This window comes from Macaca thibetana, chromosome 9, assembly GCF_024542745.1.
Source record: "Macaca thibetana thibetana isolate TM-01 chromosome 9, ASM2454274v1, whole genome shotgun sequence".
Taxonomy (NCBI): domain Eukaryota; kingdom Metazoa; phylum Chordata; class Mammalia; order Primates; family Cercopithecidae; genus Macaca; species Macaca thibetana.
Genome location: NC_065586.1, coordinates 79343248 through 79370671, shown reverse-complemented (window position 1 = coordinate 79370671; position 27424 = coordinate 79343248). Strand labels below are relative to the sequence as shown.

At 31.9% G+C, this 27424-nt stretch overlaps 1 protein-coding gene across 3 annotated transcripts in view; it reads right to left on the bottom strand.

Annotated features, from left to right (window-relative positions):
- Nucleotides 1-27424, bottom strand: part of PCDH15 (protocadherin related 15) — a 1784920-nt gene that overhangs the window by 498427 nt on the left and 1259069 nt on the right. For all 3 annotated transcript variants that reach the window (XM_050805159.1, XM_050805156.1, XM_050805157.1), the window contains one exon: nt 2177-2296. In XM_050805159.1, coding sequence (XP_050661116.1) covers nt 2177-2296 — 120 coding nt within the window. The remainder of the gene's footprint in view (nt 1-2176; nt 2297-27424) is intronic.

Genomic DNA, 27424 nt, shown 5'->3' with positions numbered 1-27424 from the left:
TACCTTGGTTAATGCTTTTTTCCTTCAATACATCCTAAGTGTCATGATGTCTTATTATTTTGTCCACAGAATTAAGAGCATTTTAGCTTGCTAAAACCTATGTTATTTATTTTTCTTTTTTCATTTGTAATTTTGAAAATGTGTGTGACTGATTGGTTTATCCACTTTGTAGGGAGTAAGAGTTACATATTATATTTGACAGCAAACCTACACATCCCTGGAATGGGAAGGCATTGAGACAGATTTACTGGACAGTTAACAAAGAATTTAAGCCTTACTAAATGTCTACATTTTAAGCAGAGAGATAGTTTAAAGTAATACATTTTTGCTCTCAAACTATATCTAAACATTGAATCTTTTTATGCATGCAATAAATATCTCCCTAAAACACATGGACTGGTCATTTGATACTTGCTGGGAGGTTTTATTTTTACAGCTTGGGGAGTAAAGATTAGAAAGTCACCTTCATAAAATTTGAGTTAGAAACATGGCACACACCTACAATTAATTCTTTAAAAAAATACCTAAAGAGCAAACAAAATGAGTGGTTTAGAAATAGAATGTTCAGTCAGCTGTTTCTACATTTAACAAAAAGCATTTCTGCTGTCTTTTCCTCTGCTGTTTCTTTGCTACTTTCCACTTCATTTCTTATGTAACCCTTCATACTGTCCTTCTCTGTCGCATTCTCATCATGTCCCCAACTCTTGGTTTTATTGTCTCTGCCTTAAAAAAAGTCCTCTTTTTGAGAAAAAAAGCAAAAAAAAAAAAAAAAAAAAAAAAAAAAGAAAGAAAAGAAAAGAAAAGAACAAATTCTAAAACCTGACCTTCACCCTGCTAATTATATATATATATATATATATATATATATATACACACACACACACACTTATTTTCCAAATTTATTAAAATTTTAACACAGCCCAAAGAAGTTTTTTTGTGAGAATACAATAGGGGAAGAGTATAATGAAACTGGATTTTACAGTTTAGAAGTAGTTTTGTAATATAACACAAATCACTTCACTTATGAGATTTTCTTTCCTATGCAACAGAGATAATACTACTTTTAACTGATTTGTGAGGATAAAATGAGAAAATGTATCCACAATTTACTTAATATAATGCAATAAATTTGTGATGTAGATCTTACTCTGAGTTCTCAGTCTTTACTATCCCAACAGAGTTTTTGTTTGTTTGTTTGTTTTTGCTTGTTTGTCTACAGCTTATCTACAACATACAATGGTAAAAATAAGGGCAAAATGTTAACTTCACCATTGTTTATATTTCTAATATTTATTAAACATAAAAGAGATGCATTTGATTTGAAAGCTTATTTAATTAGTGCATTTATAATTGCTTTGGGGAGTCCATGGGATTTTAAGGAGCTGTCTCAAGAAAAGAAAGTGGGGAGATATCAGGCAGGACTTCCAGGTCTAGCTTCTGTTAAATAAAATCTTATTTTGTCTTTTTCTTTTTAATAATATATCATTAGTGGAAATGATTCGTGGCCTAAAAGAACAACATAGAAATCTTTGTATAATGGGAAAAAAGGAAGAAAAAGCAAAATAAAACAGACTATAGCTAGCGGCTTTGTCTTGTCTTCTCTATCTTCGGTTTAATAGGTGGACGGCTAGAATTTTAAAGACTTGTCAACTCCAGCAATACTTGGTGTGTGTTCTTGCAGTATAGCAACAATATTGGTATTAATTTATAAGTTGCATAAAATCCATGTTTGACATTTGTTATCTCATCTCCAGTGATTTGTTTGGAATGCTTTGGAGACCACAGACATAACAGAAATTTAGTAAAGGAGGCATATTATGTCTATGAATATATTTTAAACCTTATCTAAAAATACAATCAAAAATTAGCTTCTAGCAATAAAGCATAAATATTAAAAAATATCAATTTTGAGACTTTTTAAATCATAGCATCATTACTAATCTGGTTCTGGAAGTTACTGAGTAATACAATAAATATCAGCTGAAAAAATCATTAATTTTATTCCTTTTAATAAAATTACATTGCTGGCCGGGCGCGGTGGCTCAAGCCTGTAATCCCAGCACTTTGGGAGGCCGAGGCGGGTTTTACAAGGTTCCTATTTAAGAAAATTACATTGCTAATAGGTGGGAGGCTGAGGCGGGAGAATGGCGTGAACCCGGGTGACGGATTTACATACCGGATCATCTGGATTATACTGAATAACGTACTCTATCTGTCCATTTGGTCCATCATCTATATCTGTAGCTCCATTGTCTCCTGAAAATCCTGTGAATATCGTGGTACCAACTGGAGTGAGCTGAAAGAAAAAGAAGATTTTAAATATCAATTCTCATTTTATCAACTGCACACCAGAAATGTTACAGCATAAAAATCAGCTCTTTGTAACATGAAGATACCAGTTGGCAGCCCACAACCACAAACTGAAGTGTTTCAAAAGAACAGTTTTGAGTCTTACACAGGAGTTCTTAAAATGTCTGAAATGTCCAACTTTGTGATTCTTGCTATGGGTGAAGAAACAGAAGACCCTGATTCAGTGTTAAACACATTTGGACCAATTTATAGGCCTTAGCATGTTAGCTCCTGTGGAAAAATTGCATCTGTTGTTTTTCCTCAAAACCCTTGATGCAATGTTACCTACAGGCTAGAATTTAAACTGTAAGAAAAAGTTAGTTTAAAATAAAAAAAAAAAAAAAGATTTATGAGAGAGCAATGAAATCCAGGTTGATAATTATATGCAAGGTGCAAGTTTGAGAAAGAGAAATTTGGGACAATGAATAGTCTTTCCATTAGAGGAAACTATTGAGAGTCTCTTGAGTGCTTCTGATATTGGTTGAGTAGAACACAATCAGGTCACAGCAGCTGGAGAGATAGCCACATCTTTTCATTTTGCATTAAAACACCAGAACTTAATGTGTGTGGCACACAAAACCATGATTTGATGTGTGACCTAAATGGCTAGTCTTAATTCTTACTTATGCCCACAAGAGAATCACTGTTATTTATTTTTTTACCAGTAGGTTTTTGTACAATGTGCTGTTATAACCAGAGCATTTTTTTTTTCATTTATCCCCTCCCAGTTTTTAGGTTTTAGCTGAAATACTACTCATTAGTTAAATTTCAACTTAACTGGATATCACCTCCTCCTATACCACCCCTCAAATGGCATTACACAGGCCACATCAGAGGATGATGCCCCTTTTCTTGTGCTTGCATTTTTCACTTTGTTTCTATAATTGCATTGTTAGAGGAACTAAATGCACTTCATCAGTAAACATAAGCTCTGTGCCTCTACAGACTGGAACCTTTTAAAGTTTGCTCTGAGATTTGTTTTCTTAATTTTTTGATTAGGATTCCTTCATGGTAAAAATAGCTTAAGAGGCAACAAAAAAGTTGTCTTATTCAATTTTATTTTCAGAAACTGAAAATTCACATTTTACAAGGGTCCCCCAGGTAATGTAAATGAGTGAAGCAAGCATGATGAGATGGTGGCAAATGGATAGAACATGCCCTCTCTGATGCTACTCAGAGAGGGTAGCTGCTACTCAATCCCAGAGAATTCTTGCCATCTTGGAATATGGAGCCCATGCTACAAAGTCTGTTAATATTTTAATTTTATGTAAAATATCTTGATGCTAAAATTGACAACAGATTCTTAAACATTAAAATATAAATAGGTAAAATAAAATATGCCCATTGCCTCAACAACGACACTAGTTTGCAATCTCTGATTTAGGAAAAGAATATGATTTAAACATAAACCATAAGTACAAGGAAGTTCAGTATTTATAAGGCCCAGTTTCCTAGCAGGCAACATTAAAGTCAAACTTTGGAGAGCTGAGAATGAAGTGAGAAGAGATGGTTTAAATAGTACCTATGAAGACATCAAGGGACCACTGAGGATAGACTTAGTAGAAATGTTAGTCAGCTAAATAGCTTCCAAGCTGACGTTCTAATATTTTTCTTTTTTAATGGAATTCCTGTTACAAAAGACATCCTTATCTTTTATAAATATTCACCCATTCTTATGTAGCTATGCTTTGATATTTTTATTACCAATTTATTTTTAAATCAACATATAGAATTTTGTATATTTGTTGTGTACAACATGTTTTAAAATATGTATACTTCATGCGATGGCTAAACCAAGCTAATTAATATATCTATTACATACTTTTTTGTGGTGAGAGCACTTAAAATCTATTTTCAAAAATACATAGTTATTAACTATAGTTACCATGTACAATAGATTTATTGAATTTATTAGTTCAAGAAATTTAAATTTTGTATCCTTTGACCAACATCTCTCAATCCTCATCCCAGCCCCGAATAATCACTCTTATATTGTCTGCTTCAATTACTTCTACTGCTTTAGATTCCACATACAAGTGGGATCATATAATATTTGAATATCTGTGCTTGGCTAGTTTCACTTAACATAATGTCTTCCAGGTTTATCCATAATTTTCAAACTATGAAATTTTACAGTTGGCTGACATTGATTTGTTTCCATATATCTAATAAAACAAACTTAAAAATTTTGTTACCAAAATATAATTATGTCATGGAGGTAAACATAAAAGCAAAACAAAAAATCAAAATAAAACGAATTTAAAAAATTAAACAGTACTTTCTGTGGAAATTTTGAGGGAATAAAAAGGGGGTGCCCATGCCTTTCAATCTACTTACTGGGGTAATGTATACTATTGGATCAGATTCACTTTGAAGAAAAGGATCCTGAATCCCTACAACTGAGGGAGATTAAATTAAAGACACAAACTATTGAAAAGATCAGTGTTTCTCTCTAGCTCTACATTTTTATTTTTTGAAATGATGAAAAGACCACATAAAAGTAGCATGATGTTTTAATACATTACCATCAATTAATATTTTTCATCATTACTGACATGGCTCTTTCCATGCAGAAATCACATTTATAAGTATAATGTTTAATATATAGTCCTTTAAAATAAACTCTACTTTGTTACAATGTTTAATATGTAGTCCTTTAAAATAAACTCTACATTGTATTTCTTTGATTGCCTTTTGAAAAATATATTTGCTGACAAAGCCTACCAAAGATTGATAATAGGCTACAGGAAAATAAATTGACTATGCATTTGCTCATGGTTGCAATTTTAAGCTTAATCCAAAGAATAATTCAATTTCAAATGTTCTCATTTCAGGATTTGAGCTCATTTTGTGTGCCACACATAAATTTCCCTAATCATATTTGTGTGGCCATATATACTTCTATTATTTCTGAAAAATTGCAAGTAGAAATATGCTTCTATAAGAAATTTAATTAATTTATATCTTTCAATGGAAAATAAAAGAGAAACAAGTGTCTTAGGTGTAGGAATACAGAAAACCTTTTTTTCTATAATCATATCATATAAGGGTTATAAATAATCCCTAAATATAATTTTAAAGTCTTTTTTAGACAAAATTTTAGGTTCCTTGAAAATTAAGTGAAAAGCACTAGTGTAATAGTACTAGATTTCAGCATGTTCTTTCATTCATGGCTGTCTTTCCTGACAATTTCAGTAAAATTTCTCCCCAGTTTCAAGAATGTGGTATTTACTGGTTGCCAGTGGAGGATGGGCAGGCTCAGGAAGTGTCTCAAGGTGAAATTTGCTCTCCTCCATAGTTGTACATTTAAGGCAAATGTCTTAGCACAAATCACTCCTGTTTATTTCTACTACTAGATTATGCAAGCATGTACAAATAGCCATACATACGTAAAATGCAATACAAAATGGATCAGTCATACATTTTTTAATGATTTCAAATTTCATGATCTGCTCAAATGGCAGACCTGTTCACATATGAGATAGGGTTGAGGCTAATATGAGAGAAATAACTGAGAAAAAAGAAGATAAGGTATATGGGCAAACATGGGAGGTCTGAAAAGACTAAAAAGGCTGTAATGAAGAGGCCTATGCCAGATGCAAAAAAGCAGAAGAAAGCAGAAGCAGATAAAATGTTTTTGAAAAATAGTAGATCCTGGGAGGTGTCATGGCTCACACCTGTAATCCCAGCACTTTGGGAGGATGAGGCAGGAGGATTGCTGGAGCCTAAGAGTTTTGAGAGTAGCCTGAATAACATAGTGAGACCCCATATCTACAAAAAGAGAAAAATAGACCAACATGGTGGCACATGCATGCCTATAGTTGCCAACTACTCTGGAGGCTGAGGTGAGAAGTTTGCTAGAGCCTAGGAGGTTGAGACTGTAGTAACCCTTGATCTCACCACATTCCAGCCTGGGCAACAGAGCAAGATCCTGTCTCCAAAAAATAGTGGATTTCAGCATTCAATTTCATTCATTTTATTTATGAGTATGCCTACCAGAAATATGTACATATACATGTACACACACAAATAGACATGTATTTCAGAAATATAAATATACTAACACATCACTATTACTCATTACAGGAGACAGAAGACACTAGTGCTTTGTGAATTTCTGAATATTTTGTGGGAGTTGAAAATCTTCACATGACAGATTATCTATTATAATCTATATTGCCCTATACATTATTATTCACAGTGTTCAGGGAACATCTGTCATGCAGATGGCTTTGCTCTGTATCCTTTAACATGTCAACAAGTCTCAGAAATGCAAATTTGTTTTTTTTCTGAAGGACATTCTATCCATGGAATGATGATCAGCTAGGGCAGCTTCCTGAAGGTATCACTTCCTTGTTTAGTTCATGTCTGTGTCCAGAAATGATTTTATACAGTTGTTGGGAATACATAAAATATATAAATAAATGCAAATGAATGCAAATGTAATAGTTAAAGAAAATCACAAACAAGAACTTCAAATATTTCAAGAAGACACCAATAGTAAGAGAAATTAGAATGTGATTGTAAAAGAAAAGTAGCTTTTTTTTAAGCCAAACCAAGAATGGCAGTGATACAAAAAGAGAACATTTGTTCTCACTAACCTTATTTGCAACATTTCCCCATAGAATCATTATATTCACTGTTTCATATAAATGGAGTCGATCTCAATTTTTGCAGTAGTTATATTCTATAAAGTCCCTATGAACACTGAATTAGTGAATACTGAATCATTGTTCCTAGAGGAAATACAGGGTTTGGCTCCTGCCAGCCTCTGTTTACAACTAATTTTGCAGTTTCGTGCAATACGGTCTTCAACTGTATGAATATCTCTCACTTTATCTAGATACTCTATTGTTCATGAACATTTATTTCTAATTTTGGGCTATTAAGAACACAGCATTAGAAATTCAAAAGGAAATTTGGATTGATATAAACAAAAGAAGAAGAAAGATAAATTAGACAAACAATAAAATATTAACTATAGTGTTTGTTGTTGCTGTCTTTTAACTTCTTAGGAAATAAAATTCCAAACATATATAATGTTGGCTACCCATCAACCGACTTCAACAATTATTAGCAATGAAAAAAATTGGTTTCATCCATATTCACCACCCTATGGCTAATATTATTTTAAAGCAAATCCTAGACATGATATAATTTCATATGTAAACATTTTAGTATTTATATTGAAAGGATATAGACTAATATTACAACACACACTTAGTGAAATATAACACAGATACAAAAAATAAACAGATTATAATTATTTACCTCTGTGGATTTTCAAAAGAAAACACCTAAGTGTTAGCACAAACAACATCAAGCATGAAGCTATTTTCAGGTTTTTTGGAAGACAAACTCTCCCAGTCACTAAATCCTCTTACAAAGGGTAGCTTGCTGATTAATATGGCTGTTAGTCTTGCTTGTTTTGAACATTAGTATAAATGGAATATTACAGCATGTATACTTTTCATATGAGGCTTATTTTTTCAACATTATGTTTGTGATTCATCTACACTGTTACCTTAGTAGTATAGTATTCAACTGTATGAATATTTATTGTTTGTTAGATAAGCTTCATTCAAGTGGTAAATGTTCACAAATCAAAAAAGATAACATGAATAATATGCCTTTAAACAGAAGAAAACATGAAGCAAGGCTGTCATGACACATGAACCAGAGGATTTTCATCATCTCATTAATATACAACCTGAATGAAGCTTATCTAACAAATGTAATTTCTCCACAAGTTACATCATAGACTTCTTGTGCTTAGGAAAGCCAGATAGCACATCAGCACTATATTTAGGGGCTATGTTAAATAGGAAAATCACTGACAAAAAACATAAAAATGTTAAATGCATGGAGCTAAAATGACCGAGAAAATATTTGTTTGCAATATGAAAGATGTAATAAGGTGGCAGACTATAACCACATTTGGCCCCTGATGGAAACGTGAGCATGGGGTGCCAAATTGTTCATCACTCTGAGAAGGTCTATGAACAATCACAAAAACACTGCAAGTATTGATTTTGCAGTTACAAATACATTTTAGCAAGTAGGATAATTTGCAAGAAAGGAATCCATGCATAATGAGGATTGGTTATGTTTAACAGAAAATACTAGTAATTCATTTGTAGTGTGGCTGAGAGACCCAATCAACCAGAAATTGTAAGACTGAAGCTTGAGTCTTTTCTTCCTTTATTCAGCTTTGTGATTCATTATTTTTCACATAGATCCTTTTAAAGTCAATTTCCTTCCAGTGAATCTTAAAGTCAGATTAAAGTTCTCTTCAGAGAAACTTTAAATCATATTTTTATTGTTTATTAAAGAACTAAATACATGGAAAGATACCGTACATAAATAATTCACAGATTCAATAAGGTGATGATATCCATGGTTCCCAAATGTATCTATAAATGTGGAAATTTTTCAGCTGATCCTCAAATTTACATGAAAATGCATAGGGACCAGAATAGAAAAGATGATTCTAAAGAATAACTAAGTGGACGATGTATATTACCAGATTTCAAGACTTTATCATAAAGTTATAGAAAAATAAATAGTTTGGGATTGACTTGGGAATAAACAAGCATGCTAATGTTATCTTCTTCAGAAACAACCCCCACAGATAGAGTCAACTGATTCATCAAAACAAATAAAAGAATTTCAGTGCAGTAGGAATGTAATGGCCTTTTCAATAAATGGTGCTGGGTCAATTAGATATCTATACCCCCCCAAAAAAAATTCAATGTTTATTCCTACTTTATAACATACATAAAAGTGAATTCCAGGCTGGGCACAGTGGCTCATGTCTGCAATCCTAGCACTTTGGGAGGCGAAGTTGGGGGAATCATGAGGTCAGAAGTTCGAGACCTGTCTGGACAACATGGTGAAACCCCGTCTCTAATAAAAATAAAAAAATTAGCCAGGTGTGGTGGCATGTGCCTGTAATCCCAGCTACTGGAGAGGCTGAGGCAGGAAATCACTTGAACCCAGGAGGCAGAGGTTGCAGTGAGCTGAGATTGCACTACCGCACTGCAGCCTGGGCAACAGAGCAAGACTCTGTCTCAAAAACAAACAAACAAACAAACAAACAAACAAAACAAAAAAACTAAATTTCAGTAGACCATAACTGAAAATGCAAAGTATAAGAAAGTTTCTAGAAGAAAACATAAGATAATACGTGATTTATTAATACATTACAATCAGTAAAGATTTATTTAATACGACATGCAGAACATAAGCCATGAAACAAATTTACTCATTGCAATACATTAAAAATAAGAATTTGTGAAAATGCAGGCTGCACAATCAGTAGAGATATTTGCAAGATGTCTATCAATAAAGAACTCACATGCAAAATATATAAACAACTCATAATTCAGTCAGATAATAACAGATACTTTAACAAAAATTTATTTAAAAAGAGCATATCCAATGAACATGTAAAATAATAACACATAAAAATTGCTCATTTATAATAGACCTCAGAAAATCCCAATTAAAATATCAAAGTACTATTACTATATGTCCATCATGCCCCAAATTAATAATCATTAAAATATCATTTTGTCCAGAAGGTGGAACAACTGGAACTCTTATACTATAGGTAGGAGTCAATTTAATCACTAGATAGATAAATTCTTTGGCAATATCTACTACTCTGAATCAATACATACACCGCACCACAATTCAGAATTTCTTCTTAGAATTCTTTTGTGTTACCGATAGCAATACACACCTATTTGTGCCAAAATGTCATGTATAGGAATGCACCTAGCTGCTGTGTTCTTCTTTTATTTTCTTTTTCTTTCTTTCTTTTTTTTTTTTTTTTTTAAGACAGAGTTTCGCTCTTGTCGCCCAGGCTGCAGTGCAGCCGCACAATTTGGGCTCATTGCAACTTTTGCCTCCCGAATTCAGGAGATTCTCCTGCCTCAGCCTCTCAAATAGCAGGGATTATAGGTGCCTGCCATCAAGCCTTGCTAATTTTTATATTTTAGTAGAGACGGGGTTTCACCATGTTGGCCAGGCTGGTCTCGAGCGCCTGACCTCAGGTGATCCACCAGACTCGGCCTCTCAAAGTGCTGGGATTACAGGTGCCAACCACCATGCCTGGCTGATGCTGTGTTCTTAATAGACCCAAATTAGAAATAATCAAAATGTTTATCAACAATAGAGTATCTCAATAAAGTGAGGGACATTTATACAGTTAAATACTATATTGCTGAGATAACAGTGTAGATGAATCACAAACATAATGTTGAAAAAAATAAGGATTACATTAAAATAATACATGCTGTACTATTCCATTTATACTAGTGTTCAAAACCAGCAAAACTAATACCTGTATTAGTCATCAAGGAACGCTTTGTAAGAGGATTTAGTGACTTGGAAATGCGGTCTTCTGAACACCTGAAAAACAATTCCATTCTTGATGTTGTTTGTGGTTACACTTAGGTGTTTACTTTTGAAAACCCACTGAGGTAAATAATTATGATCTGTTCATTTTTTGTATCTGTGTTATATTTCACTAAGTGTAAATTTGAGTATTAGTATCATTTAAATATAAATATTTACATATAAGATGTTTACACATTAAATCATACGCTGTCTATAGTTTTCTTTAAAATAACCTTAGCTAGGGGGTGGTGAATATGAATAAAACCAATTTGTTCACTGGAAATAATTACTGAAGCTGAGTGATGGGTATCTACCACTGTATATGTCTGGAATTTTATTTCCTAAATAGTTATTCAGACAGAAACAACAAAACACTAGAGATAATACTTTATTGTTTGTCTAATATCTCTCCTTGAATTTCTAATGTAAATATGTGAAGATTAAATATAAAATATATGTGTAATGTTTAGCAGAATGTCTGACATAGTTCATATCAAATATTTGGTACACGTAAAAGTATAGTGCTGGTGTTGGTATTTTTATTTCCAGAGGCTATCAAAGTAATTTTTTTGTAATTGGTCTAGATTTTTGCAAGCAAAATCAGTGGATATAAAAACAGTGAGTTTGAGAATTTTTTTCAAAAAAAACGTTTTCTTGCTTTAGCAGTAGATAGCAATAGAAACAGATTTTTTTTTAAGTAAAAAGTATGTTGTTGAATCACTGAGGTGCAACATCACTGAATGTGACATTGCCCACTTGCTACAAAACAAATGTAATAATATATGAAAAAATATATAATAACAAATTAATAAAAATAGATTTTACTTCACATACTGCAAAGTATAAAAATAATTCTAAGGATTAATATTCCAGTATAACATGAACAGTAAATTGATTTCATGGTAGAGGAATATATGTGAGAACATTGTCTTTGAAACAGTCTGACTTTGCATTACGGACACTAGTAAAGAAAAGTAAAATTGGGCAAGATAACACATTTCAGTAATTAAACATGGGATATGTTGTTGGTAATAAATTGAATTAAATTTATCTTGATTGCATTTTCTTCACAATTAATATTTGAAACAATGTATATGCCTACCAACAATTTTAAAGGAGTTTTAGATAGAAAGATTGAGAGATAGATAGATAATAGGTCCGGATGCGGTGGCTAACGCTTGTAATCCCAACAATTTGGGAGGCTGAACTGGGTGGATTGCTTGAGGTCAGGAGTTTGAGCCCAGCTTGGTCAACATGGTGAAATCCTGTCTCTACTAAAAATACAAAAATTAACCAGGCATGGTGGTGCACACCTGTAGTCCCAGCTACTCAGGAGGCTGAGGGAGGAGAATCCCTTGAATACAGGAGTTGGGGTTGCAGTGAGCTGAGATGGTGGCACTGCACTCCAGCCCGGGGCAGAGAACAAGACTCTGTCTCAATTAAAAAAAAAAAAAAAAAAAGATAGACAGATAATAGGTGGTTATATGTGTATTATATTCAGATCTTTTTTTGTGCTGTTATAAAACTGTGAACACAGAGACGTACCTTATGTTTCATAGATAATTCTTAAATGCTATATCTCAAAATCACAACCACCTTATTATCATTACAAAAACCAAATGAAAGACATGGCAGAAAGCACACACCTAAATGGGCAGGTAGCATTGAAATGTATGCAAAAACAGAGTGTTAGTAGTGAACTGAAATAAATTAAAAAGTTCCCTCTTGACAGCCTGCTATTTGCAACCAAAAGCTCTTTAAAGACAGATCATATTTTTTTCTTTTTAAAAAATATTTCATAGTGTCAATTGTACAAACTTGTCCATCAGTAGAAACTCAATTAATTATTCTTATTTATATATAGTATGTATGCCGATGAGACTGAAACTTTTCACAATTTTCTCACATTTTTATATACTAAATCCTCCATGAGGCCTCTCTACTGGAACACTGTTTCCACATCCTCATCCTCTGTCTGCCTGTTTCTGGTACCTCGGACAATCTCATTTTTAGAAGCGATTTCTACTCATTCATTACGCTGTTCAATTCCAATAGGATGGTCAGAGGTTCTGGCAGCTCGTTGTCAAAAAACCCTGCCTACCTTTTCTTACTTCCATGAAGAAAAATATGTAGATTTCACTGTGAAGTCTAGTTCTTCCCATGCTCTTGCTAGCTTTCCTACAAGAACATTTTCTACAGAATGCCCACGAATAAACTATAACCATAATAGGACCCAACACAGCATGTACATGCAAGTAGAATAACTTTATATTCACCAGACTGATGGTATTCTGTTCACTTGGAATAAAATATTGTGAAGGATATGCGGTAGAAAGTCCTCCACAAATCATAATATTGTATTGTGTTTGGTGATTAGAAAATTCACTGGCATCAATATCATTGTATTGGTAGATAACAATGATTTTCTGTTTCATATTTTCTGGAGTCTCATGTGTCATATCAACATAGAAACAAAAAGTTTAGTAAAATATAAAATACTAAAAAATAATTTCTGAATACCTAAAATAGTTTACACATATATTCCAAACCAATGTCTTCTGATAGATCCTAATGGCTTTAATGATTAAACAGAAACCACATGAGAGTCCTAAGAGGCGAAAACATATATTTTTACGTAATAAATACAACTTAAATAATACCTCTTCAACTGGAAGACAATTGGTACAAAAGGATATTATCAATTTGGAAACTTGCTCCAAAAAAGAGCCACCCTAGAGGAATAATTTAAAATACAATTGATGAGATTTTACTTTCTCCCATGCTTCGTCAAGAATCCAAGCTTTCTGTTTTCTCCTATCCAGAAAAAAATAGAGAATATCTGAAGGATATTGAATTTTAGATAAGCTAAAACAGAATTAATCACTATAGTTATTTATCATATAATGATGATTTGATGAAAGAAATGCTACTGGGGTGACAGGTGCTCTAGTTCTACTAATAGACATTAACAAAAGAGAAGCATTATCTTTAGTGGTGCAAGATTACATATTAGTCTATGTTAAAACACTACATGTTTATTTTTCAATTGTTAATATCATTGATCTGATTTATGATATTAGGCAGTCACTTCATGTTAATTAATCTCTTAGAAAACCCAATCAAGATAAGGCAACATTTTGTACAAATTATCATTACTAGTGAAACTGAAGGAATCTTCCACGTTTAATCAACAATGAGAACTAGGATTAGTTCTTTAATTTTCTCTTCAGATAAAATAATGTTATAGATTCATTCTTGCAAGTAATCCCTGCCTTGGAAATATGCTTTAGGAATAGGAAACAAATTTGTAACCAAAGGTTCTCCACACATGAGATCCAGAGTTGATTTTGTAAGCAGGCAGTAGTACGTGCAACATTATTGAAAAATTCAACATTTTCTGACAATTATGAAATTACAATGTTTCTTAATCTGTGATTACTTATTGAGAGTATATCCTTTGCCAAATCATTGTTTCTGTGACCACGATATTGGCCTTACTTTAACTAGTAAATATGACATATGTTTTATTCAACATTTTTCCAAATCAACTATCCCTTTGAAGTCCATCTTAAAACTTTCCAGAATTGATAAAAAAGTACATATTCTTGAATTCAAATACAGTGCAAGTTATCTTGTAATGCTTTATTAACATTAAAGAAAACATAAGAAAAGAGCTATAGCCCTTTTTAGCTAGTTAACATTAATTTACGAAGGTGCAATTTATATTAAACAAAATGCAGAGATCTTAAATATTCAGTATGATGAGTTTTGACAGTTTCATGAACCCATGTAATGAGCACCTAAACAAAAAATAGAACATTTTTATCACACTGTAAAATTTCCTAATATCCCTGTACAGACTATCTTGTCAGATGCAGCTGCTTTTGACTCCAATTAAAATTGACTGTTCTTGGACCTCAGTAGAGTGTGTGCCCTTTCTTACCTGGCCTCTTTTGCTCAACTTAATGTTTTTGTTTGTTTGTCCTTAGATCCATGTATTTTATTCTGTTTCACTAATGTTTTTCAGATTCCCTTTAACATAATAGTTTTCATACCTGTGTAAAAATCTTGATTCCATTTTTATCATAAAGACTAGATGATTAATATTGAGTTACTTTCTGTGAATAAATAATAGCCAAATTCATGTACATAAGTGTATTTAAAATAAGAAAGAAAATTATTACTGTTATAGAGAATGATAAGTAGCTTTAATTATCTTTACTAAAAACTGAAGAGGAATTAAGCTTAAGTTGAATATACATATGAGCTTATTTATTCATTTGTTTATTTTTGAGTTGATGAGTTTCGCTCTTGTTGACTAGGCTGGAGTACAATGGCACAATCTCGGCTCACCGCAACCTCCACCTCCTGTGTTCAAGCGATTCTCCTGCCTCAGCCTCCTAAGTAACTGAGATTACAGACATGTGCCACCACACCTGGCTAATTTTGTGTTTTTAGTAAAGATGGGGTTTCTCCATGTTGGTCAGGCTGGTCTCAAACTCCCGACCTCAGGCGATCCGCCTGCCTCGGCCTTCCAAAGTGCTGGGATTACAGGCATAAGCCACCATACCCAGTCCATATCAAATTAGAAGTTGTTGAATATTTGAATATTGAATGCTGTAAAACAATTAAAAATTGATTTCCACTTACATGCTTAAAGTAAAAAGAAATATATTAATATGTGCTTCTTTCACTTCCTTTAATCTCCTTCTCTCTTTCTCTCTTTTACTTGTTTCCTGATTCTCAGAGAGAATGTGCCCATTCTATAGAAGAGAAAAATGGGGACAAGTAAGAGGAACTAGGACTTAGTCTTATTTCTTTCCTTAAGTGCTTTTCTGTGCTATAGATTAAGGGCCAGTACTGTTGATATTCAAAGAAATTCCATAAATGGGGATGCTTCTGAAGGTCCAGTGGTTTTTATTCCTTGAACAGTTGAAGATATCAAGTTTTGAACTCCATGATCCATGTTTCTAAACAATAATTTGTTTTATATTTAAAATCACTTAATTATATCTAGAAATTGTAAACAAAACACACAAAATATGTAAAAAAGGATATTCAACTTTATATGGAATCTCAGTGTTATGCTTCTCATGAATACCATCTGTGCTTTTAGATCTACCAGAATAATTCTGATAAAAACAGATGTTCAAAATACATGTATTAAATGGAAGGAGATGATATAACTAAAACGAAATGTAAAAGAATAGCATAAAACTATGAGAAATGGATTTGGAAAGCGAAAACTCAAATAAGATAGATTCAGAGGTAATGTTAATTTCACCACAAAGCTGAAGTCTCGACAATGTTCCACTAATTACTGCCTGTTTACAAGTGTATCTCTGCACTTCATGCATGGAGAAACTCTTGGTTTTCAAATCTGTCACTATTTCCAAAGTATATTCCAAAACAGGAGGATTGAAAAAAAAAAAAAAAAAGGCCAAAACCTGCACTAAGCATTTTAAAAGTATCACCTCCTTTAACCCCCAGTACAAGTTTATATTGTTATTTATTTGTTAACATACTTATTTTATGGCTATGAAATTATAGGCTTAGAAAGCTTCTGCCTGATGTCATTATTCTAATACTTGGTGAATAGTCTGAAACGATATAATTTAGATTATGTATCTCATTAAAGATAAATTATTTTGGATCCTAAAGAAAAATATTTTGGATTATTTTACAGAAGGAGAAATAAATTCAACTTAATTGTAAATATCTCAAATAATATATTTCACAGTACCCTATTTAAAAGCATTCACTCTTAAGAACTCTGCAACATATTATTTGAGAAATTTTAGAATTCACTATTAATGAACTTCTGAAAAAATGAGAAATAAAAAGTGAAACAAATAAAACATGGCACATAATAGAATCCAAGATTCACAGATAATCTGAAACCATATAATTTTGATTATATATTCCATTAAAGATAAATTATTTGGGGCCCTAAGAAAAATATTTTGGGTTATTTTACAAAAGGAGACATAAAATCAAATTAACCAGTACCTGCATTTTAGGAAACTTTTCTTCACATAATTATTACTATCAGAAAATAACTGGTTCTCAGCAAGCAAATTATTTAATAAATTTCCAAATTCACCATGATTTTAGTGTGCAAATTTTTACATTAATAATGAAATCTCTATTGCTAGAACATTACCTAAACCCCTGAAAAGCATTCAATAAGTGCTCAAGGAGCAAACAGAAGAAGAAATGTAGCCAACCACAGTAATTTACATTTTCCTCAATGATATTTCAAAAAATAATATTTCAACAATCACTAATAAAAACGGTAGGTTAAAGTTTAATGAGAAACAGGATAGTTACAGTCTTAACGTAGTTCCCCACAATATAGCTTTAATACTTACTAATTATTAAGTACAAAATAACTGGTAAATATAGTGGGGAAAGCTGGAAGACACTGTTTTGTCAAAGTGATAAAAGCCATCACTAGCAGTAATGAAACAGAGACATTGTGTGTCTCTTGTGTTACATACTATGATAAAAACAGTATCATTTTTGAAACATTCACACACAAAGTCTATGAATGATGAGAAAATATCAGGTGAATTAAAATTTAGAGACATTTTATACACTCCTCTGGTCCTGAAAAATATTAAGTAATGAAAGTCAAGGAAATACTATGGAAGTGCTAAGATCGAGACTAAAAAAAATGAAAAATAAACTTGGTTTTAGGAAATACACAATAAAGTGGTAAGGGCTTAAGAAGTTTCATATTTGCAACTTAATCTTCATTTGTATAAAATATTTATATATGACACATAGTATATATTATATATAATTACATGGTATATATGCACTTAATATATAACATACTTATATATACGTATAACATATGCTATCTATTTATCATACACACACATATCTACCTCTATGTGACTATCAATTAGTAAGAGGAAAGAAATATTATCTGACCAGTGCATCTCAATACTGTCAAGGTCATCAAAAACGAAAACAAAAGCAAAAACTATCATGGTTTAGAGGAGACTGAAGAAACACAGCAACTAAAAGTTAATATGGTATTCTGTATGGGGACCTGGAAACAAACAGGATATTAGGTAAAACTAAAACCATCTAAATAAGTTATGAATTTGAATTAATAATGTATCAATATTGTTTATTAGTTGTTACAAAACATGTACTACATTAATTTAAGAAGTTAACAATCAGGGAACTGTATATGGGACATATGAGAAGTCTATCACATCTATTAAAATATCAGTTAGATCTAAATTGTTCTAATATTATTTAAATAATGTAAAATATAGTTATAAATAGACCACTTCCATTACCATTTTCATTATAACAAAGCTCAAGACTTGAATATATCATTTAATATAAGAAAAATAATGTTTAAAGATAATATAACTTTACTTTTATTACATTTAATTTTTATAAATATAATGCACATTGAACCAATTATTTGTCAACAAATTTAATAAGATAAAGAGTGAAAGAGAGTAAACAGAGAAGAAGAGATAGATCTTCATGCTATTCTGTGCTTTCATTTGGCTAAAGTTCAGTTTTTTTGTGCCTGCTAATTGATAAAATAATTTATATATATATATGTGTGTGTGTGTGTGTGTGTGTGTGTGTGTGTGTGTATTTTTTTTTTTTTTTTTTTTTTTTTTTTGAGATGGAGTCTTGCTCTGTCACCCAGGCTGGAGTGCAGTGGCGCGATCTTAGCTCACTGCAAGCCCCGCCTCCCAGGTTCACGACAGTCTCCTGCCTCAGCCTTCCAAGTAGCTGGGACTACAGGCACCCACCACCACATCCAGCTGATTTTTTGAATTTTTAGCAGAGATGGCGTTCCACCGTGTTAACCACGATGGTCTTGATCTCCTGACCTCGTGATCCACCACCCGCCTCGGCCTCCCAAAGTGCTGGCATTACTGGCGTGAGCCACTGCACCCGGCCATTAAAAATGTTTTTAGTCATTCCTTTAAAATTTCAAAGAAAAGCTAAAACATTTAAAAACCCATTAAAATGAAATTGCTAATTAAATCAGCATATAATAACAGGTAAGAAGAAATACTGAAACTGGTCTAATCATCCCATAGAACTGATGTTTGTGTTTTCTTCTAAATAAACCTAGGAACTGACACTCCCAGTCCTGAAACTTGCAAAAGTTACATTTGCCTTGTCTGAGTTCCTTTCCCAGGAAACCAACCATTAGACCTCTCAGATAGTTTCAAGGAACTGGAGTTTACCAGGTCACCACATCTGGAAAATGAGATGCCAGACCCCTCACTTGTCTTGATTGTCTAACCAAGCACCTGCTTCTTATTGGCCTTCATTTCCCCTCCCTAATTCCCATTTTCCCACATATGATTACTTTTCTTCGCTGTTATATAAACCTTTCATTTTAGTCAGTCAGAGAAACGAATTTGAGGCTAATCTCCCATCTCCTTGGCTGAAGCACCTGATTAAATCCCTCTCTTCTGGCAATGCTTGTTGCCTCAGTGATTGGCTTTCTGTGTGGTGAGCAGCAGGACCTAGACCAAAGCCCTGGCATTTCAGTAATAATTACCTCTATGGTGAGCTAACTATTATGCATATAGTTGGGCAGGGTGTTCAACTTGATGGGTACCATTTCATTACCTTTAGATTTTTTTTCATAAATTTGTGGGATTCTATTGAAAAGTTATTCAAGGTTATATACTCAGTCAATTATAACTTTTTATAACCATATAATCACATCTGCTTTTTGAGCCACTGAACTTTGATCCTACATCATCATCTTCCTATCATTCTATTCTTCATCCTATAGCTATTATTTTGTAAGTAAGGTATTTTACAGTGTCCCCTCATGATCAATTAAAGGGTATTTTATGGTTGTTAATCTCACAAAGTCTGAATAGAATAAAAATCAGAACTTGTATTGATTTGAATTGACAAATGTATCATAGGGAAAGTGCCCATCTATGAATACAATGAAGTTTAAAAGTATGTCTATTAGTCTTGCTGTTACACGGGATTTAGTATTCTTCATTTTGTTTGGTTATACCACTATGTTAACCATTTATTTTTCTTATGTCAAAAATATAACTAAAAATATAATTAGAATTGACATGACATATAGCTATTCCATAAAATAAGGTGGTAAAAACAAAAATACAGTTGTCCCTTGGTATAGGCAAATTATTAGTACCAGGATTCATTTATATACCAAAATCTACACATACTCAATTTCTTAATTCATCCTGTAAAACCCACACAGGTTTCACATCCATGAACACTGTATTTTCCATCTATGTTTGATTGAAAAAATCCACGAACAAGTGGACCCTCACAGTTAAAATTCGTGTTATCCAAGGGTCAACTGTAAAGTTAAATAAAATATTTCCTCAAAATGAAATGCTTCATGGTGAAAATAGTCAGGTGTATTTTGCTTTTAGAATAATATTTTAGGAATCATATTTGGATGAAAGCAGAAGCTGCTGGATATAATTAGAAAGCTCATTGTCATCATCGTTCCTACCATTCAATGAGTGTTATCTACTCATTGCATGCACTCAGCACCAGAGGTCTCATGATACATCCTCTGTATCCTTTACATTCTCTGTATCCTTTAATCTGTAATAACCACCCAAAAAGTATTATAGTTTATTAAAAATAAATAAAATTGAGAAAACTAAGTCCATTAGAAATTAATTAATTTTCCATTATTATGCAAGTAGGAAGTGGTCATCCTAAAACTGAAACCTATGCTGTGTGATTCAATAGATTATTCCCTTTTCTCATAACACTGAACCTCGCACATGATTATTTTACTAAACTGAATCAAGTGCAACTTTTTTGAAATTGATATTAATATTTATTCATATTAATGGTCATACACTCTACACTTTCAGATGTTAAGACTTGGGAAATAAATATGAATTTTCAAAATTGCATGGAATTTTCTCTATGTACTCAAGTCCTATCAGTCTCTTGCCTAATGCATGTATACCATATGGTGATCAAGTGCTCAGTTTTGGAGTGAGAATGTTTTGATTACTGACTTAGAGTGACTCCTTATCAGCAGTGAGATCTTGAGCAAATTCATTAATGCTTCCCTATTTCTACACTTTCTCATCTGTAAAGTGAAAACAATGAACACACAAAGGTTGAGTCTGTGGGTAATTATAAGTATTAAGTAAGTTATTTCATAGAAAACACTTAGAATTTGCTTGACACACGATGCAATTAATAAATGGTAACTCAATGGTAATTATTAGAATTCACTTATTATTTAAAATGCCTTTATTTCATTCAAAGTCAGGAGGTATGATATCAGAAATGTGGTAAACATATCTATGCAGTATTCTTATTATAAGCAAATTTGGATAAGAACAAATTTAAAATTGGTCTAGTGTGAAATTAGTTCCTAATGAGTATGCCTAATGGCAAAAGGTGTAAGAAAAGTAAACATTAAAATTAATATAAATCTAAAGTTTGCAGACATTTAACCTGGTAAGCAGGACATAATTTTCCGTATACTTGTTATGTCAATATTTACCAAAAAACTTGATTCTTCCAGAAACTCAAGGTTATTTAAACTGCTAATATTCACCTTCCTAAATTGTGAATGGCATTTTAAATGTAAATTTATGAAGTATCCTTTAAAATTTCATATTATTAATACTGAAAGAAACAGAACTTGATTAAACATAAATTCATTAAGCTGACTATGAAGCACTTGGGACTCCTTGCATTGATCCTTATAAAGCTGTGCATCTAGAAAAACCTTTCGACGAAAAGAAAAGGGACATTTGTTCAAAGGGGAATCATATCAATGTTGCTTAATCAGTGACTTTAGTATTTCTGGGACATGAAAAGTAGGGTAAAAATATCTCAAGTGGCGTAACAGTCATATAATGGATAAATATATAATTTCTCCCTAATGTTTTGTAAGTAGACTGTAATTCATATTTATCAAGTTTTAAAAAGTGTTTTTGTTGTTCTTGTCATCATTCTTGTTTTAATATATGTAATTTATTACAATAATCTGGAAAGGTTTTACTCATTTCTTTAAAAAATGTACTCTATATGAGCTTCTTCACAAATTTAACTCAAAACAAACTCTTGCTTTCTATCTCAGGAACATCAACATAGAAACATGTATGTTATAGGATATTTTTCTGTATGACAACCGTGCCATTCCTAATTTAATGATAAATCTACTTATAGTACTTCTGTAATGTGCAAGACATTGTTCTACTCAATGACAAACAACGTGCCAGCTTTAATGAAGATTCAATTTTAAGGGGGTAGATATTATAACAAAAGGCAAATACATATGCAGTATTGATGCAGGTAAGTGGTATAAAGACAACCAGTTTCAGATAGTCTGTTACAAGAGTCACAAAATATGCAGGTTATATATTATACACTGAAAATTTGCGGGGCTTTTTCTTTCTATTTTAAAATTTATTACGTGTCTTCACTGAACCTTGTGAGGCAAAAATTCTAATACTACCATTCTTGTTTTCAGGTGAGAAATTTGAAGTACAGAACAAATTAAATGAAATGTTTTTGAGAAAGATAAATGAAACTAACAAATGGTAATCCAGCACCAGCATCATTGTATATTTGTATTGTCAGCAGATTTGGCTATGATGGAAAATCTTTGAAGAATCTTTCTCAGCATGATTTTTGATGTGCACATGCACTGATTTATTGTGGGTATATTAAACAGAGTAGAATTGCTGAGTCATAGGGGGTCTCTCTGTTCAGTGTTTGCTGACGTTACAAAATAATTAATGTAATTGTGCCAATTTACATATCTACCAACAATGTATGAAAGTTGTGATTACTCCATATCTCTACCAAAACATAAGAGTATATTTTCTTTCAATTAAAAGTTTAATTGAACTTAAAAATTAAATAAATATAATTAAAACTCCATTTTGGTACGTATTATAATCCATGGATTACTTTTAAAAAAATAATTTTTTATTTGTTGTTGATGTATAAAATTTATTTCTTTAAAAAAATATTGGATGGGCGCAGTGGCTCATGCCTGTAATCTCAGCGCTTTGGGAGGCAGAGGCAGGTGGATCACCAGAAGTCAGGAGTTCAAGACCAGCCTGACCAATATGGAGAAACCCCAACTCTACTAAAAATACAAAATTAGCTGGGTGTGGTGGCGTGTGCTTGTAATTCCAACTACTCAGGAGGCTGAGGCAGGAAAATCGCTTGAACCTGGGAGGCAGAGGTTGCACTGAGCCAAGATCGTGCCATTGCACTCCAGCCTGGGCAACAAAGCAAAAAAAAAAAAATTGACCTTGTCTGCGCTAAACTTGCCAAACTCATTTTACTGTAATTTTTTTTTCTGTAAATACTATTGGGTAGTTCTACATATAATAATGTCATCTGTAAGTATTTAATCAAATGCCATTTTCCAAATATAAAGAATATTTCTAGTTTATTTTCATTGTATTTATTGATTTTAAGCTCAATTGTTTGATGATTAGAAAATATATTCTGTATAAGTTTAGCCACGTGGGACATGTTGATACCTCCATGAAAACCCAGCATTTGGTAAATTCTTTTACATGTTTCATCCATGTGCCTGAAAAGAATAAATTTCATAGTTGTTGGATACATTATTTTATATACATTATTTTATAACACATCAGGTAAATTTTGCTGATTTCAATGTTCAAATCGTATGTTTCGTTGCTCTTTTTTTTTTCTTTACGTATTTTGACAGTTACTGGGAGAAATTTCGCATTAGTTTTCTATTGCTGTCATAAAAATTATCATAAATTTTGTGGCTTAAATTAATATAATTTACTCTCACACAGTTTGGTTAGTCAGAAGTCAGAGATGGCTCTCACCAAACTAAAACCAAGATGTCTGTAGGATTGTATTTCTGTAGACTCTGAAAATAAATTCACTTCCAAGCGCATTCAGATTATTGACTGTATTTATTTATTTTTATGTTATTTATTTTTATTTTATTTTATTAATTTTTGTTATATATATTCTTGCTCCATTCATGTTCAAAACCAGCATAGTGGCTAAGTCCTTCTAAGTCTTAGATTGTCTTTGATCTCCCCTTAAGCCTCATCTTATCCAGTTCCTCTTCCCTTGCCTCTCTGTGACTCTAGCCAGAGAACATTCTTTCCATTTAAGGGCTCACATTGAGATTGGGCCTACCAGAGTAATCCAGGATTAATCTCCCTATTAACTTCCATAACCTTAATCACATCTGCAAAGTTATTTTTGCCAGATAAGTGTGTAGATATCTTTGGGAGGCTTTAATTCAAATTACATGATCTTCCAAGCATCAATTTTCTCATTTCTAAAACAGGGATATTCCTTCCTTGTAAAGCTACTGTGAAGACTAAATAAGGTAATGTGCATAAAAAAAAAGAGATTACTACAGTGCTCAAAATATAGAAACAGCTCTATAAACAATGCATTTTAATTTATTTTAATATACTATAGGTAACACATGCTTTACAGGTTTTTATATTTCCTTTCTGTCTGCCTCAGGATGATAAAAATAAATTAATATTGACTGAAAAATTTGCTCTCAGTGAAAAGATCATTAAAATCCAAGACACATATAAGGTCTATATTAACTTGAGACAAATTCTTCACATGCTCAAGGAAACATTATGTCTGCCATGACTTGCTCTTGTTTACTTACATCAAAAGAAATGTTAGGGAGTGAGATACACCTCAAAAACCTGACATCACTGTCAAGAAAGATTTGCCTCCAAAAATTGCTTAAGAATGATCAGCAACTGTGTAATTTTTTCTTGAAACCAGGCAAACTATTTACTTAACAATACAATTGTTTAAAACGAATTGAGTCTTCACTTAAAAAGAGAAAAATATTTCAATGTCTTATGTCTTGCTCATGAGAAAGACATTTGAAATCTTGTTATAACCCGTGTTCAACATTTAGATAGAGGAACTAATCATGTTTTGGTGAATTCTTGACAAACTAATAGAAGAACATGTTTACAAAGAGCATAAGAGGGTAGTATTTAATGCATTTATAAAAGTGCTGATTGTGATTATGATATAATACCATAAATGTAAATCATATTTATTTGTAAAATAAGGTACATGAAAGTAGTTATAATTTAGAATACTAGAATGTCTCTTGATAAGTAATGAAGGGATGATTGAACTAAGGAATTGAGTTTTATTCCCAACTCCATGGTCAATTTTGTAACCATAAATTTACACCACTGCTCCAGTTCTCAGATTTCTCATAGTGAATAAAAAGAGTGACTAATCAAGACTTTAATTGTGGAAGCTTCCTTTATAAATCTGTGATAATGCTTTATTATACCTGTCTTTTACATTTTAATGAAGTGTGAAATATTTTGACATTCCCAATCTATTAAACTGTGAATGATTTTTCTTGGAAAAACATTTAGATCTTTCTTAATTGTATAAACTTCATGTCTTATACTAAAAGGAGAAATAGTATGAAAAATATCTTGCAATCTTGCACAGAATAAAACTCATTTTATTTAATTTTATTATAAACACAGCATTCTAGATGGATGAGATAGGAATATCTATTTATACATATACACATATATATGTATGTGTGTATATAATTTTAATGCATCTTTCTAATACATGATTCATAATAGATAATTCATATCAACTAAACTAATAGATAATTCATAATTTATAATTCATTGAACTAAATTAAGTACTAGTACTATGGAAGAACTATTCAAATGAAAAATGAGAATAATAGCTAAATTTCTATTTTTTCTTTTAATGCTATTTCAAGGTTTAAATGCACTTTTTTTTTTAAGAAAGTAAATATAGAGAGTATGGGCAAAATCAAAGGTGAAAAATATGATCATCAAGTACACACATTTGATATTATCAAACCACGGAAGATATGACCATAATGTCAATGGGATAGGATTGCCTCAGTTACCTAAAGGGAAATGCATATATGGTTGAACTTACCAGTTCAAAAACCTCTAAAGCATAATAAGCTTCTCGAAATAATGTTTAAGATCAAATCTTTACCTTTTCTATAATTTTATCACTCTGGTGTTTAGGAGTTTAGGGTTTGAATAAATTGAAGATCTATACATGTAAATAATCAGGGATTATTTCATAAAAATAAATCAAGTAAAAAAAGACAAATGAAATTTTGAGACTTGCATGGTAAGGGACATGGATGAGGTTGGAAACCATCATTCTTGGCAAACTAACACAAGAACAGAAAACCAAACACCACATGTTCTCACTCATAAGTGGGAGTTGAACAATGAGAACACATGGACACAGGGAGAAAAACATCACATACCGGGGCCTGTTGGGGTGTGTGGGGGTAGGAGAGGGATAGCATTAGGAGAAATACGTAATGTAGATGATGTGTTGATGGGTGCAGCAAACCACCATGGCACGTTTATACCTATGTAACAAACCTGCACGTTCTGCACATGTATCCCAGAACTAACAAATCTACTTACAGAATCTCTGTGTGTGTGTGTGTGTGTGTGTGTATGTATATTCATATATATACACACACATATATACAAATATATATACACACACATATACAGATGGCATGTGTATACCTATGTAACAAACCTGCATGTTCTGCACATGTATCCCAGAACTAGCAAATCTACTTACAGAATCTGTATATATATATATGTGTATATATATACACACACACATATATGTATACAGAACTAGCAAATATTACAGAATCTGTATATACATATATATATACAGAATCTGTAAGTAGATTTGCTACCTAAGATAATTCACCTATCATTTTATGCCAAAATAAAGTTAGCACTCAACTGAACAAAGCATATATAACTCAAAGGGTGTATTACAAAATAAGATCGTTTATATATAATTAAAACTAGTTACTTGGAAATTAATTAGCATCTGTCATTACAGTAGAAACTCGTTAAACAAAAGTGACTCAAAGAGGTGAAGCATTTATCGACCAGTAATTTGTCTTGTTAAATTTAAATAGGAGTTTATATTTTGTTTTTAAGTTATATAATCTAGAAAGTTTCAGATTATGAGGAATATAATTTCTTCAAACTTTTATGAACAGAAGAATGTGAAATAACTAAAAAATATTTTTAGTAATTTCAAAAAGAATGTAGAAGTTAAAGGCCCAAATGATTTGTTTAATTCACAAATTACAGTTCTTCTCCTATAAAGCAGGTATGTAAATGTTTAAGATTTTTAAAAATCTTGAAATGTAAAGATGGTCTGCTAAAATATGTACTATCACTTTAATATAACTCATTTTTTCATGTATCTAACATATACATAATAGGTCACATTAGAGGTACTCTAGACATATTTTGTAGCTGAATTAACTAAAAATAATTAATGAAGTAACCACGGTTTAAAAAAACATAAAAGCGCTTCATTTATACATTTTAGCCAAAAGAGAAAATCAAACAAAGCAAAACAACAAACAAGCATGTCCTAAAATTGTTGTAATACTACTTTTGAATATAATTTTTCTAATTTGATCAGCATTTTTCTACATGAATTCAGTTGTGATTTATATTTACTTTTTAGATATTTCAGAACTTGATTTTAAAATACAGAAACTTTACATTTCTATTGCAATTCTATAACTTTACATTTATAGAATTGCAGACATTTTCTTCCAGTATTTCATTAGTATGATCAC